At 37.9% G+C, this 16,548-nt stretch overlaps 3 protein-coding genes across 3 annotated transcripts in view; all 3 read right to left on the bottom strand.

Moving 5' to 3' along the window:
* Nucleotides 1–16,548, bottom strand: part of LOC141434868 (alpha-N-acetylgalactosaminidase-like) — a 544,783-nt gene that overhangs the window by 504,313 nt on the left and 23,922 nt on the right. The window lies entirely within an intron of this gene.
* Nucleotides 48–1,183, bottom strand: LOC141434716 (uncharacterized). Its single transcript, XM_074097153.1, has 2 exons — nt 1,146–1,183; nt 48–975 (listed from the first exon to the last, which is right to left on the bottom strand). Exon 2 carries the CDS (start codon nt 965–967, stop codon nt 266–268), a length of 702 nt encoding a protein of 233 aa, XP_073953254.1. The 5' UTR covers nt 968–975; nt 1,146–1,183; the 3' UTR covers nt 48–265.
* On the bottom strand, nt 4,782–6,127 carry LOC141434620 (uncharacterized). The gene is made up of 2 exons (XM_074097046.1): nt 6,029–6,127; nt 4,782–5,584 (listed from the first exon to the last, which is right to left on the bottom strand). The coding sequence occupies exon 2, from the start codon at nt 5,575–5,577 to the stop codon at nt 4,900–4,902; it is 678 nt and encodes a 225-aa protein (XP_073953147.1). The 5' UTR covers nt 5,578–5,584; nt 6,029–6,127; the 3' UTR covers nt 4,782–4,899.

The raw sequence follows: 16,548 nt of genomic DNA, 5'->3' as shown, positions 1-16,548 counted from the left end.
TAAGGATGATGAACAATTAAAAGCCAAATAATCTTAATTGATATGCTTTATTTATAACAACTTTTAAAACAGTTTTAAGTGTTGACAACAAGTCACGGTAGTTAGAGAATTCAAAGGCAGATGTATTCCAAAAATATTACGTTCTCTTACATTATGACAGAAAATTGTGGAAAGACATGAGAAATGTTATCTTTAAAGACCACGGGCAAAACCCACGAGCTGATTCACGGTCTGTTGAGGTACTTCCACTGAGGATACGGAGCCATCACTGCCGAAGACGAAGTTCAGGATCACGTTGATGATCTGGACTACCGGTCTGACCAGCCTCGACACTAGCCAAGCCAGGGGTGACATCAACCACGTTGATGGGTTCGGGTTCTTCTACAAGCACGGGGCTAACCGAGATGACATCAATGGGGTTCGGCTGCACAATCGGGGGACTCACAGAGATCACGTCGATAGGATTAGGCTCAACGATCACCGGGTTGACCGAGATAACATCAATAGGGTTCGGTTGTATAATCGGAGGGCTAACAGCGATTACGTCGATGGGGTAAGGCTCAACAATAACTGGGTTGACAGATATTACATCAATGGGGTTCGGTTGCACAACCGGGGGACTGACAGAGATCACATCAATAGGGTTCGGTTGTATAATCGGGGGGCTAACAGCGATTACGTCGATGGGGTAAGGCTCAACAATAACTGGGTTGACAGAGATTACATCAACGGGATGGATATCCACTATAGGAGTATCCACTACTGCTACAGACTCAGCATCATCGTCAATCACTGCTCCAGGTACCAAAGCGGGGATTTCTTGGTCCTTGAGGATGTTTACTTCGATGGATACGAGGGGTGAGCTCACTGAACCAACGATGCCGTTTGACCCAATTTCCAGAGTGTGGGTGGTTGGTGCGGCGTGGGTAAAGGCTACAAGGGTCACAACAGTCAGAAGGAGCTTCATGATTATTTCTGAAACCAGAGGAATAGGTGTTACACATCTTTAAATACTTACTACTTCAAAGTATTACCATATTAGCGCGCTCCATCCTTAGTCCACATCTTCACTTAGCAGCAAGCGTGATTGTGATCAAATGCAAGTCTCCTTCTGTATAAATCTAAATATGATTACAATAACGTACCTGTTGTGTGCTCCGACAAAGAAGCATATGCTATTGTGATGTTTAATTAGGTATATATATATTTGTTTTTATTTTATCTGAGTTTTCCTGTTAATCTTCAAAGACTTGTCTGGGATTAATAATCACATTGTACGTATCTCCTAATCTCATGCTAATATTTTAAGTAATGCTGATAAACAATGTATTGTGACTCGGTTTTGCATGATTTATTGTAAAGCATTGGAGGCAAAGGCTGTATGCTATCGTCATAAATATGATTTAACAATCAGACATTCAGCAAATCTCAATCTCAAGACATGTTCTGTTTTTCATCTGTCAGAAAAGAGGATTTGGATAATATTTTTCATTTTGTTATGGCACGCTATGTAGCCATATTGCATGCTTCGCCTTTCGAGAAACTTTCAGCACCCCATTGGAACTAACCGCTCACCCGGACAAGAGATGTCGTTATTAAGCAATCAAATTAAGATTCTATGAATTAGGATTCGATGAGGGCTACAGCATAGAAGTCGCTAGTGTCGCTGCTTAAGTGACTAAATAAGAAAAAAACAAACAAGCTGAGATATGTGGTGCATAGGAGAAATTCGTCTCTGTCTGTATCACTGTCCAGTGGTGGTGTAGTGGTATAGCACGTGCCACGGAATGCCGAGTACCTGGGTTCATTCCCAGCGCTGGTCTTATTTTTCTGGTTTTTCTATGCATCTATATTTCAGTTTGTATTTTCTATATGGGTTTTACGGGATGACCGTAAAAGTAACAAAAAATTTGGAATTGAGGTGAAAAATGCGGAAAGATTCCAAGAAACCAGTCTTACCTAGCTAAATGGTTAAAAACTAAAAATTATAATGAGACTGGCTTTTGACCGCGACTTCGACCGCGTGGAATAGTAACTTTGGGAAGTATTTAGGTTTATAGAAATGTATTATCAACAAAGACATGCTTGTCACTTCTCCGTGATGACATCATTTAACTTAAAACAATTTTAATGGATGGTCGTCGTCGCATTCATTGAATATAAGTACCTAATTAATTTAGTACACCTACACTTCTACGGTTTACTGAAATGAAAATACCCTATTTTAATCATCATCATCATCCCAGCCAATATGTACGTCCCACTGTTGGGCACAGGCCTCCTCTCAGAATGAGTGGGCTTGGGCCGTAGTTTCCACGCGGGCCCCGTGCTGATTGGGAACTTCACACACACCATTGAATTGCTTCGCAGGTTTAGGCAGGTTTCCTCACCATGTTTTCCTTCACCGTAAAGCTCGTGGTAAATTTCAAATGTAATTCCGCACATGAATTTCGAAAAACTCAGAGGTGCGAGCCGGGGATTGAACCCACGATCCTCTGCTTCAGAGGCGATAGGTCAAACCACTAGGCCACCACGACTTGTTTTACCTATTTTAATACATTGCTATAAATATAAACTATTTTTTTTTGTTCTTCCATCCATCCATCCATGTTCTTTGGTAAAACCATAAATATTTTGCCGGTAGCCACATTTTAGCAATATGACGTGTACCTATTCTACCACAAAACACAAAAGGATAATTCTTCATAGTGAACTCTTGACACCTTACGTCCTTTGTTGTAAGTTAGGAGGGTAGGATTATAATTAAGACGGCATTTTTACTGAGCATAGCTGCACATATTTCCGACTTAAGAACTTTCATCCCCATATTTTCAAGTAAATAGATCGAAATTTGAAAAGCGCCGGAACAAAAGTTTTTTAGGGTACCGTACCTTAAAAGGAGAAAAATGAACCCTTATAGGATCACTTTGCTGTCCGCCCGTCCCTCTGTCTTGTCTGTCAAGACCCTATATCTCGTAAACGCGCGGAGTATCGGTATCGAGTTGAAATTAAAACCCTAAACTCAGGTCAATAGTCCCGAAAGCTGTAAAAAATTAAACTTCTAAGCCAGGCAATCAAGCTACAGTCATTTTCCGGCTGTCCTGGAAACTTGGAATTTTGCATAAAGGTAGCTCTTATAGCAAAATAGGTAAATAAGAAAAATCTGAAAAATCATAATTTTTGACTGACTGTCTATGCAATCATGAAAAATTATGATAGTTATTGCCATAGGTCAATAAGCCATCTAAAATGTCCCCACATTGCGTACATATTGCTTATGAGCTTAGAAGGCTCTGCTAACACTGCATAATCTTGCCTGTGCTAACATCCCTTCGCACATTGCACACAAATATACACACAAAAACAAAGTATCCACGGATGGGTTGAAGCATTTTGGTTTTGGATTACATACTATGGTATCGTCGGACTGTCAAGTGAATAACAAACAAACAGAAAGTTGAATTTTTGACGTAGCATAATATTTATGATTCCCTGACGAGTATCATTTGGTATCAATAATAAACGTACTTCTTAATCGAATGCTCATAAATTAGGTAACGATTGATAAGCTCATGACATGTTAAATTAACTAAGTAGATATCTTAACTATAAAACCATAAAGATGGGGAAAAACTGTCGTGTTTAACCTCAGACGCAAAAAGAGGGGTGTTATAAGTTTGACCGCTATGTGTGTCTGTCGGTCTGTGGCACCGTAGTTCTTAAACGGGTGGACCGATTTGAATGCGTTTTTTTTTAATTGAAAGCAAGTTTTTTAGTGATGGTTCTTAGATATGTTTTATCAAAATCCGTTCAGCCGTTTTTGAGATATTGAACTTTGAATTGACAAAGTCGGGGGTTTTCCAACTTTTTATTGGTTGGGTTAGGTTATTAGACAGCTAGTTCGTTTATTGTCAGTCACATAACTTAATCATATCAACATAGGCAGGTACTTTATTTAGGTATATCACGTAGTAAGATTATTATTTCTTCACGCCATTCAATACTGTATTTTCCCACTGCTAATTTTGGCACCTAGTGATTCTATCCTCTTTGGCTGTTGTAACTTGGAAATAATACCCTGTTTCGGTAACACCGCCGGCGGTGAGCCTGCTGGTAGAAATATAGCGGCTGTCAAGCGAGTGTCCATTCTATTGTGCGTACTACCTAACTATATTATGTGGTAAATTGTTTCTAAGTAATGATTTTGTGAATCAATCTATTCAATATTTCTATATTTAAGCTCCTTTACTTCAACCCAGCAGCTCTGGCCGGTCCTGTGCCAGTCTCATCCACGTTATTTCTAGGATTTTCCAATATTTTTTTTACTTTTGCTGTCTTCAACACGAACTGGTGATTTTGTCTCACATCCTCCTCCTTTTAGCAAATACAAATTCTTTTAACGAAACATGCAGAAGATCACATCCGCTAGGTACTTCCTTTTCTTTTCATTCACTAAAATGATAATTTAAACATGACATGACTATCTTTAGTTGGAATAATATTGTTTACCAGGTATTTTTATCTTCGAACGAGTTCGGTAGCAAGGTTATCGAAGATCTGAGTGATCCAGAATGATTACATTAAGTACTGCAACAAAGGCTATAGGGTTTCTTATATGCAAGGATACATTTTAAGCGTATTTTATTACTGAGTAACGTGACTAATAAAAAACAAATGGCTGTTATAAGTTCTTCAAACAAAGCGTCGGCATTAGGCAGGAGTTGTGAAACGTAGGTATGACCTGAAATGTAAGGTCACATTGAAAGAAATAATGCAAAGAGTTCTGTCACTGAATTTATTAAATAAAAACTTATCTGAAGTTGTGCATTACTTAGAAATTACGGTAGTCAGGTGTTAAAGCGCAATTTTCCTCTTTGAATCCAGGGTAGTCCAGGTTATTTAGTTGAGGGTGTCGGGGAGGAGCACGATGGGCTCGGGGATGATGGGGTTGCCGATCTGGATGGGCTCGGGGGCGATCACCACGGGGGAGGGGGCGATCACCACGGGGGCGGGCTCGGCCACGTGCACGGGCGTGGGGACGACCACCACGGGGGAGGGGACCACGGTGGGGGGGTTCACGGCCTCATCGACAACCTGCACGGGGTGGGGCTCCGCAATGGCCGCTGGGGCGGGGGAGACGGCAGCGGGGGCGCCGGCAACAGCACCGCTGTTAGCAGAGTTGATGTTGACGATGATCTGGACGAGAGGAGAACCGTCAACATCGCCGACGACAACGGGAGCGGGCACGACAGCAGCGGGGCTAGGCTCCACAACAGCGGGGTTAGGCTCTGCGGTCACGGCGCCACCATCGGGGAGGGGGAAGTCGATGATTGCGGGCCCAATGGTAATGGGTGCGGGGTCGATCACGACTGGGGCGGGCGCGGGAGAAGGAAGGTGAGCTTCGAGGAGTTCGGCAAGCTGCTGCTCCAAGAGGGCGGCGGTAGCGGGGTCGGTGCTGGGGCTCTGGATCGCGGTGACGATCGCTTCGAGCTCGGCGAGGCTGGTGTCGATCGGCTTAAGGTAGGGGCTGGCTACGGCCACGGCCACGAAAGCAGCGAATGCGATTGCGAATTTCATCTTTGTACTGGAAATTATGGAAAAATTAACGTCAATTCCAATCTAATTTGTGTTTTTTAAGTACATACCATGTGGGCATATCAGTTGCTGCTTCACTTGGGGAAGACAAGGACAGTTAATGTTACGGACGTTAACTTCACAAAAGAAGCATTGAAAAAAACCTGCTTCCCGTTTTATAATGTTTCTACCACATTATTAAGCCATCTGTAGGTATAGACCAAACGAAGAAAAAGAGACATTTCGTTTTACTTTAAAAAAATGTCGTATCTGAAATCAATATGTCAACGAAATTGAACCTTGATATAATTCGCATAAAGTTCACTCGGAAAAAATATATATTTTGAGGTACGAGCTTTTTTTTAAGTAGTGACGATTTTCAACTCTACCATAATTACAGGTACTTATACAGTTCCTACATAGTTTTAAAAATATATAAGAAAGTAGTACTTACAGCTCAAGTTTCTTTGATCAAACTGATACGGTATCCCGCGGTCATTTGTTATTTATACTTTATTGCAAATTTATTTTTACAATGGTATTGATAACTCTAATGATTTGATAACTACATTTTATAGCTACAATTAATTATTATTGAAGATCGCTATCCGTATAAGCTTTATGGTATGGCTGGCGTTTAAGTAGGTAGTGATGATGACAACCTGGGCACCTGGACATTTTACGACTTTGACGTACGACGCCGAAGGGGGATGTAGGTATGTGATGACTACGGCTACTAGATATACTGAGCGGCAAAAAACTGGCCCTCAAATGAATGCAGTACCTAATGAGTAATTTTGTATGTAGAGTGCGCTAAATTTTGTCCCGCTGAGTATAAGTCAACGAACGTAAAAATAGCTCATCAGGGCTACTACGAAACTCGAAGTTAGTGTTGTGCGGTCCCTCTGACACTTATACTATTTAATACGAGAGCGAGAGGGACGGTATGATACGAACTTCGAGTTTCGAGTTTCGTAGTAGCCCTGCTGGGTGGCTTACGTGCGCATCTGTCGACTAACAAGCCAATGGCGTGATGCCCGCGCGCGCGCTCCTACGCCCTCTCCCGCGTCCCCCACTGCTCCGCCGCCAATTTGGTCAGTATTTCGCTCACTGCGCGGGTATATCGCCAGGAGCTCTTTTAACGTGTGTTGATTTGTATATAATGTCTTTGGGAAGAAGTCTTTGTTCATAATTACCTAATATATTTCGGACTTATACTCACGACTAGGTACACGCTATTTTTTTTCTAAACTTAACTCGTCAACTCAACTGAACTTTGACCATTGCCGTAATGTGGTCGAGACGTCGAGGTAATTTTAGCAATAAGTAGTACCTAGTCGTGATTAAGTCTCGAAAATGTTGTTATGAGTGAAAATGGCAAAAGACAATATAGGTAAGTCTGTAGCTTCCAATGGGGTTGATTTCAATGGGGTTTGGATCCATACGTAAGTTGGATCACAAATATCACATTGCAAGTACTTCAATTAACAAAAGAACAAAAAATACAATTAGCGAAAAAACTTGTAGGTATTAGAAAAAAATATTATTTAAACTAGTTCTAGTTCCTTATCCCGTGGTCATTTCAAAAAAAATATTTTTGCATCTCAATGAACCTTCAAAAATATATCAAATTTTCCGGTGCTTTAGCCTGTCGGTTGTCTGTCAGTAAGTCAGTGACATAATATTATAGGTACCTACTCGAAAAACATCTTTTTGCACCTCAATGAATTTTAAAAGGCAGGTGCGTTACGATCCGTTCGTGACAATTACACACGACTACTGCCAAGGTAATAAGAAAGTGTTCAGATCATGTTGAGTGCCACAACTGCTCATCTACTTCTGCTGCTGACTCTACCTAACGGTCAACGAAAAATTAATATATCGAATATTTGCTGTACCTATACTCGTATAAATACGGAACCCTATAATATAATAATAATAATTTTAAGCCTATGCTGTAAGTGGCCAAGCACACACAAAGTTTTTTTATAAATAAATTTAAGGTTCAAACAGGGAAGTTAAGTATCGTATCTTACCGTCCCTCACTCTCGTATTAAACAATATAAGCGGGACGACAAGATATGAAGTTCGAATTTTACAGTTCGTAGTACAGGGACAGGAATTATCTAAACACGTACGTACGTAACCATGTTTCCTGTTTAGTCTTTACTACTTATGATAGTTTATAATCTAAATCTCATAATTCGGATTTTAGTACCGTTTCGATTAGATACTCTTTATTACGCGATTACCAACATTTTTAGTACTAGATCGAAACGCTGTGCGATTGCACTGCTAAGTCGTAAAACCTGTTTAATTCATGTAAGTACCGGTATTTAGTTTCTGCTGTTGCACTTTGTACTAAATTTAATGATGCCATTCGATAGTATGACACCCGAAGGAATCTCTACAAAAAGTCAACTAAGTTAGAGCATAAAAAATATCATTACCTAACCCGTTTCTGTTTATACAGATTGTCTTAAAGCAAGGGTCATACATTTCTTCAGAGGTCAGGTTTTTTTAAATAAAATTACCATTGCGGTCCGTTTCTACTTGAATTTATCAAACAAGCAAAAATGTAGTGTATACGACAATTCGTACTCCGCGAACTGCATCTCTCTCTCTCGCACGTTACTTCACTTGTCTACTACTGTCCCTCTCTATCTCGTATTAAATATAGTATAAGTGTCACAGGGATATCTGGTGTCAACTCAGAAATTTCGGTGTCTGATGTGAGGGACATCTGAAATGTCACGAACGACACGAACTTCGATTATCGAATTTCCTAGTAGCCCTGCAGAATCACGCACCAGGATAGAACCTTTTTATAATCAATTTCGCTATGATTTCTTTGGAAAATGTATGGGATGTCAACATGACGTAGTAGCACAAAGGTGCCCTGGTACGTGATTCAGTTTCCTTGACTGTACCTACTCGAATTCAAGTTATAAGAATAAGTCGGCGGTCCGGATCCGAACCGCCATTTGGTGCCACCCATTTTAGAGTCATTGTCATTTCACAATAGCACGTGAGACGTTAGTTGTGACATGACATTGTTGCTGCCAAATAGGTCTTTTATCAATTGAGACTTACGCACGGATGTGTCCAAGACGTTATGATATCAACCATGACGATGATTCGCGCTGTCATCGTTCATCCACCATTACCTCTCATATTTCGTTTTCTAGAATTTTTTTACCGTACAACGGCAAAAACTACTAGACACTGGCAAAATTGTCCTCCGATGGACAGAGCCATATTTTTTTAAAGAAGAAGAACCATGACGATCAATCGCTAATGTCAAATAAATTGTAAGAAATATGAAATACAGGTCCACGAATATTGCATGGAGAGTATTAATGGCTGAAATATTACAGGTAGAGATGCAGACGGCATACGGAAACACTAAAAACAATATTCGTAAATTGCGATTGCGAGCATCAGAAGCATTAGGCAAGTCTTTGTCTAGCACCAGAAAATCAATCAACTATATTTAAGTAATTGCAGATAATCACAGACAAATTTTACACTGCTCTACATGTAATCGAATATGTGTCTAGTGTTTCACCATCCATTGATTGGTGTTAACTGGCGGTTAGGTGTGATGCCGTCTCTATTTGTTTTGTTCGAATAGACGGAGACGGCATCACATTTAACCGTCGGTTAACGCTAATCAATGGTTCGTGAAACAGCCCCAGAGTATACAGTCTATTATTTCAAAAAGCATTGCGTAAAATTTGTATTTTTTTTAACGTCCTATACTTAAAACTGTAATCAAATCAATTATTTATTCATATTATTACAAGAAAAGAAAATTATAACTAAAAATAGAACCGACTACAAAAAAACCATGAAAATAATTTTCTACCAGTCTGAAATCGGAGCCTCAGCACGAGCCAGCAGGAGTGGACCTATAATCGTCTACCTCGCCTACAACTATACGAGTATATTGGACTTCAATCACTCCTGCTGGCTCGTGCTGAGGCACCGACTTCAGACTGGTAGAAAATTATATTCATGGTTCTTTGTCATGGTCATGGTCATATTCATGGTCAAGTCGGTTCTATTTTTTGTTATAATTTTTTTTTTCACGCTTTAGTGTAAAAGATCTAAGATACAATAGTTTAATGTCAACTGCTCGTCACCTTTTACGAAAAATTGCTTATTCCGGTGCAGAGACATTCATTATTGAGAAGTCCTAGTGCTTCATCACCCGTTCCATTTCACCATATGAATTACGATGAGCTTAAATTGCTTAGCAACTGCGTTAAAGTTATTGAAATTCAACCCGTGAAGTACTTGTTATTGAGTAGTCGCTCCATTGGTCAAATTTGGTCTTTATCATCAGTTCCACTTCACCAAATGATGATTTACAAGAACAAATGCACGAGTTAAATTGAAATTACCATAGGCGTTCCTACAATATTTGAAGAGTTCCCTCGATTTCCTTAGGATCCAATCATCAGATCCTGATTTGGTGCTTATGGAACCTAATTGAAAGCATTCGTAGAGGAACGAAAAAAAAATTTTTGAAATCGTTTCATAAACGACGGAGTTCTGAAGTAACAAACATTTAAAAAAATACAACCGAATTGATAACCTCCTCCTTTTTTTGAAGTCGGTTAAAAAGGAAATGTTTCACGCATGCAAAACGTGAAGAAAAATGTAAAAAATTGAAATCACCTTAAAATAAAAAGGAAATAAAAAGGCCTTTATTATTATTAATAATAATGTAATTGGCTTCTATGTTATTTTATATTAACCTACCCTGTAATCTGTAGCTGTTGGTTTTACAAAAATCAATATTATAAATGTAAAATAACACATAAGGTTAGGGTTTTTATCTCGATTTTCCCACGGGATCGATTTAAAATCCCAAAATTCCAACCGCTAGGATAAGGGACGTGAGGTGCGTGTGTTTTATGAAATCGACGATGCATTTTTGGAATTTTCCGTGAGAATTTAGTAAGATGAGAAAATTAATGAGAATCATGAGGATTTCAATTCCACTGCCGAATCTGGATTACGCGCACAGATCTGTTCACTCATGTAGGGGCGCCCCTCCACATTTTATAATTGTAGTTTTAAACGTACCTATCCATACGACAAGTCTATGTGTGCATAGCTCGAACTTGTCCTCAGTCGAGTCTGTGCTCAGTCGCAAGCGTACCGTCAGTCACGCATACTGTGACTCAGGGGCGTAGCTAACGCTGTATCTGCCGCATCAATTATACGGGGCCCCCGACGTCCGAAAGCAAAAATTATTAAAAACTTCCCAAATTTTTATTTATTTCAGAAATGACAAAAGTCAAAAAGCACACAGATAGATAATTATGATGAATAAATAAAACAACGTTAATTCAAAACGGAGTAGTTCCTATTTAGTGTCCAATTACGGATAATATTTTTTCCTTTGATAAAATCCAATGGAAATATACTATAAATAGAAAATTAAGTAAAAAATCCATCAACCTTTTTTTTTACTTTATGCACTTTGGCAAGGTAAACTATAGGAAAACATTGTCCAATTACAAAATTGTTCTTGAAACCTGATAGCTCGTTCAATCTACTCCTCAAATAGCATGTTAGTAACTTCCAACAACAACATAGGTTTATTGGGTGTATAAGTTTGAATTAAATTTTCTCATAATCACCTTTTCTGGCTTTTGAGGTTCAACATTTTTTTTTTTATATCTATTAAACCTACATGCATGTTTCTTACATGGTTCGATAGCTAAATGTATGTAGATTATGGGGATATCAATAACTCAATACCGACAACAAGGTACCTTTTCCCAGATAACGCCACATTTAAGACAACGTGTAGGTAAGTACGAGGTTTACTCGTGTATATTGATAATTAGCTGTGGAGGGGCGTGCCTTCGTGAATGAACTGCATGTACGAAGCCGCGGTTAAATTCTAGTATTATACTAATCTGTCAATGTCCAATCGCCTCGCAATTTACAACGTTAGATAAACAAGGAGCGTAAAGTCCGAAGGGCGGTTTGTTCCAAGCTGAATATAAGTTAAATAGGTACGTGCAGAAAACTTTGCCAAGCAAAAGGTTATCACTTATCATAGACATGACGCTACTTTAACACGACACGATCACTAATTAATTTAAAATATTTTCTATGATAAGGTTCCATGGTGGCCCAGGAAGGGACCAAATTGGTTGACTACATTTTACAATAACAAATTAAATATTCAACTACTTAGATACAGAGGTCACTCAAGTGTTTAAACATTGTAAAAGACATTTATTATTGGGAACTATATTTTCTGTCACTTAAATCTTGGATGTTTGTATGTATTTAAGTATAATATGTATGTATGTCCCCGTTGTTTAGCACCCATGGAACAAACTTTGCTTAGTTTGGGGCTGGGTCAATTAGTGTAATTTGTGAGAAGATATTATTATTATTTGGCAAGTATAATTTCTGTCACTTAAATTTAGATTTGTCACTTATCTGCGATACCCTTATTATTATATCTATCCCTAAGAAATATATTAGTCATCAAATTAATCAAATCTGTCTCTAAGTATGAGTCATCACATTAATGTAAACCTGTATCCTAAATTATAGTGTGATCATCAAAATTTGATCACCAAAATACGAGATCTGTCACCTAATAAATAGATCAGTTCCTTAATTCAATGCTTCTACCTATTCTACTAAGGCAGGTCTAGTTAGGTAAGACGACGAGCGAAGCGAGGAGGAGTGTTAGGTAGAACAGCGACCCTCAGTGCGCGAGCTGAGCGAGCGAAGCGAGCGTGCCACGGCAGCGGCCGGCGAAGTGCCAGAACCGAACATTTTTTGCTAATACATTTATGATGAATATAAAGTTTGTAGTAGGTACTTGATTCTTGGATGTTTGTATGTATTTTAGTATATATGTATGAATGTCTACCAGTTGTTTAGCAGCCATCGAACAAACGTTACTTAATTTGGGGCTGGGTCAATTAGTGTAATTTGTGAGAAGATATTATTATTATTATTATTTCATTCATTGTTTATCATTATCGTCAAATTTCAGTTCAATTATTTGATGATCAATATTATTTTCCAGTGATTATAATTAATTTTTAGGAAGCCATTTCTATATTGTTTGGTGATTCAGTTTTAGTGGAACGTCTATTATTTTGGAACCCAATATAATTATTTGATAATCAATATTATTTCAGAGTAATTTTTAAATAATTATTTAGGTAACCGTTTTAATATTATTTGGTGATTCAATTTAGGTGACAGATAGACTATATTTTAGGAACAAATATTATTTATTAGGTCGCCGAAAACGCATTTATTAGGTGATCAATAAAATCATACCCTTTATTACTTACTAGTACTTGCCCTAGAGTTCGTATATCGCTAGGTATCCCGCGGGAACTATGCAATTTTCCGGAAAAAAACTATCCTATGTAAGAACATATCCCAACCCCCCCCCCCCCCGGGACCCAAACTATCTGTATACCGAATTTCATTTAAATTGTTCAGCATTTAGACGTGAACAGGTAATAAAAAAAAACTAACAGACTTACAAATTTTCGCATTTATAATTTCAGTTGTGGGTATCCTGTCTTTTCACAGAATTATTTTTCCCAACAGTTTTATTTCCCAAATCTCAATTTTCTCCGAAACCTTTTTTTTTAGGTTAGGGTACGTTATTTTTATGGTAGTTCCGAGAAAAAAATGATTTCAGAGAAAATTGAGAGTTAGGAAATGAAATTAGTAGTTTGGCAAATGAAACATTTGGGAATAATATTTCGGCAAAAAGGCAGAGACCCTGTATTCAAAGAATAAGCAAAAGAAATAACGTAATTTACTATTGACTGAACTGAACCTTTAGTATATTAATAGGTATTGGACCAAAATTCTTTTCGTTGTCTTGTTTTTGTCCCTGAAAAAAACTGACGGAATAGGTAAATAGGTAATTTTTTTGTATTTGGTTTGTTTGTGACATATTGGCATTTTAATTTTTTCTCTAGTTAAATATTAGTTATGCCGGAAAAGACAAACAATGGCACCACATTTTTTATATGTTAGTTACATAGAAGAAGCATACATGACATAAATAATTTCGTGACAGCACTCTGTCAGACACAATGCAACGAAAAGAATTTCACCCAATTAGATCTTATACCCTTTTCAGGTTAACTCATTAAGTTGAGCATACAATGCTAATTAAACATCCTTGATTGAATACTACAAATCAATACAGTGATTTACAATCAACAGTTAAACATACGATTTGATCGTATCAGTGGCGGCAGGGACTAATCAATGAATATATATAATTAATTGGAATCGTTTTCCGCAATCAAGATTTAATTTGTCTAGCCAATATATTCTATTTTTAACCGACTTCAAAAAAAGGAGGAGGTTATCAATTCGTTGTATTTTTTTTTCTAACTTGATTCAAATGACAGATGCCAAACTGACGTGACTGGTCCCTCCTACTGTTACGCAAGCTATCGATACTTTTGCATGTACGGTCAAGGAGTTTAATTCATTGGCCACCATGGTACCATTTCACAGTAAACGTCATAGTGACATCGCATTAATTAACAAGGAAAATCGAAAATGGTGTTCCTTTGAAAAGGTTCCAGGTGGCCCATGAATTAAATTTCTTGACTGTACCTAGTGCTAAAAATGGCAATAGCATTATTTGTTGATTTAAACGTTACGCCATCGAACTGAGCCTTTTTTGAATTTGAAAATACATAATATAAAGAATCCGCCTAATTCGGTGACGGTGACGTTTTTTTAAAATAATTGTGATGGGCAACGAAAAACGTAGTTTTTAACGCAATGGCAACTATAGTTAGCTATAATTCCGGTAACTTCTAAATAGGGTTAAAAATTTAAAACTCAACTAAAAACAAAATCCTTCAAATAGGTGTCTTAAATTCGCCTATTTTATGGAAAAAAATACATAAAAATAAACATTGTTTTTTGAGACCAATGCTAATTAAGAATAAGTTCGTTTATTTTACAGCTTTTATTTTTACCGATAACCCTCACCTCTAGCAATTGCGGCCTACTGAAACAAACATTTTATGAGCGTTCATTAGAGAAAGTAAGTTAATATAACACACTGGCTACGCAGTAACTTAACAATTTGTTAGCGAATTTGAGTTCAAATATTCGAACAATCAGCAGCTTTGACGTGATTTCATTTTTTCAAGCATTATATCTCTGATGAAAAAAAATAGAAAATATCTACCGCCTTATAAAGTTACATAATCATCTTGTGTCATTTGAATATGTTAGAACAAATAGAGTACAAGCGACCTAAAGTAGGTACTGTGACGATATGTAAGTAGGTAAATATGTAACCTACATCACTGTTTACCATTATCACCTCAAATTAGCGGCAATACCATTTTCTTGCATGAAGTCTAAGGTTAAACGTCTGTCGGGCCGGATTACGAGTGAAAAGGGTACCAGAATAATTACACAATTTAGTTTGAAAAAAAAATCGACGAGTCAGCAACACTTTTTTTTCAAACAATCTGTTTTCACCTTCGTCCAAAGGCCACTAGACCTCTACATCCAGCTCTACCTATGACAAGAACAAATTATCTACCTCATCATCATTATCATCCCAGCCTATATACGTCCCACTGCTGGGCACAGGCCTCCTCTCAAAATTATCTACCTACTAATATTATTTGTTTTCTTTTTGAATTTGGAACGTATGAGTCTTGACTTATGGTTCTGACTACACGCTGCAATTGGTGTATCTGAACAATTAAGACTTTCGATTGATTGGTCGGATTCCCCGGTGGTCCAGATGCTGTGACACCTCTTTCACGTGAAGCGACAGCTGTGGGTATGATTCTCGCCCGGCGATCTAAAACCTAATCTAATATTTTTTTTATCTTAACGTTCTTTTGTAGTATTAAGGATTCATAAAGGACTTAGTTATTGTTAAATGGTTTTTCAAATTGTTCAGGCTAACCGCAAGATGACGTCGTCGCCCCCGTTGCCATAAAATGTGCAGCGCTCTACATACAGGTTCTAGAAGCTTATGCCAATACAGATCTATTACACGTGCGTTCCGACTGTTGAACTTTAAGTTACCTAAGTACCTACTTATCAAAGTTCTAGACTACCTACGAGTACTAGACTAGTTTTTAAGTTTTAATTAAAAGATCTTTGTAATGCACCCGGATTTACTTATTGATTTTTAATTTATTTTTGAAACAGCTGTATCATAACCTTGATTGATGCGAAATGACCTCGAAATAACAGGCCTTGTATTTCGAATTTCGTATCATTCGTATCATGTCGTCCCGCTGACGTTTATATTTAATCGGAGAGTGAGAGGGAGGGTACGATACACACTTCGATCTTCGAATTTCGTAGTAGTTTCCCAAATCTTTGAATCTCATTCTAATAGCGGTTTAATAAGTTATATAGAAAGGAAAGTCCGGAACTATCGAACTGAAAATTAAGATTTTTAACTCTTATGAAATTTATGTACTAGAAAGCTACTTACATGCTCTAGTCAAAAACAGATTACATGCGTGTGTTGACTTCTGCGTGTAAACGTGTAACTATTTATATTTAACAGTAAACCATTTATTTCCAGTAATAATTTATAGCATACATTTCAATAGGCCTAGGTATCGCTGGATGGATTAAGTCCGAAAAGACCTGTGCGACATGCAGGTGGCAGACTGACGCCCTGTTGTACAGGATAGGAACAATTGGCGGAGTCTTGTGTCGGAGGCCAAGATCCACTTTGGGTCGCTGAGCCGGCGAAGTAAGTAAGTAGGAAGTATACATTTCAATCGACAAATTTAATTTAAAATCGTACCTCCTACTAATATTTATGCGTAAGTTTGGATGTCTACTACATCACGGAAAAACGTCCCAATGGGTTTGGATGAAATTTGGCACAGAGATAATTTATGCAGCGACTGAATTCACATCAAAATCAGAAATTAAATAGTTCACCCATGA

Source organism: Choristoneura fumiferana, chromosome 14 (genome assembly GCF_025370935.1).
Source record: "Choristoneura fumiferana chromosome 14, NRCan_CFum_1, whole genome shotgun sequence".
NCBI classification, from domain to species: domain Eukaryota; kingdom Metazoa; phylum Arthropoda; class Insecta; order Lepidoptera; family Tortricidae; genus Choristoneura; species Choristoneura fumiferana.
This window is presented reverse-complemented; position numbering and strand designations above follow the sequence as displayed.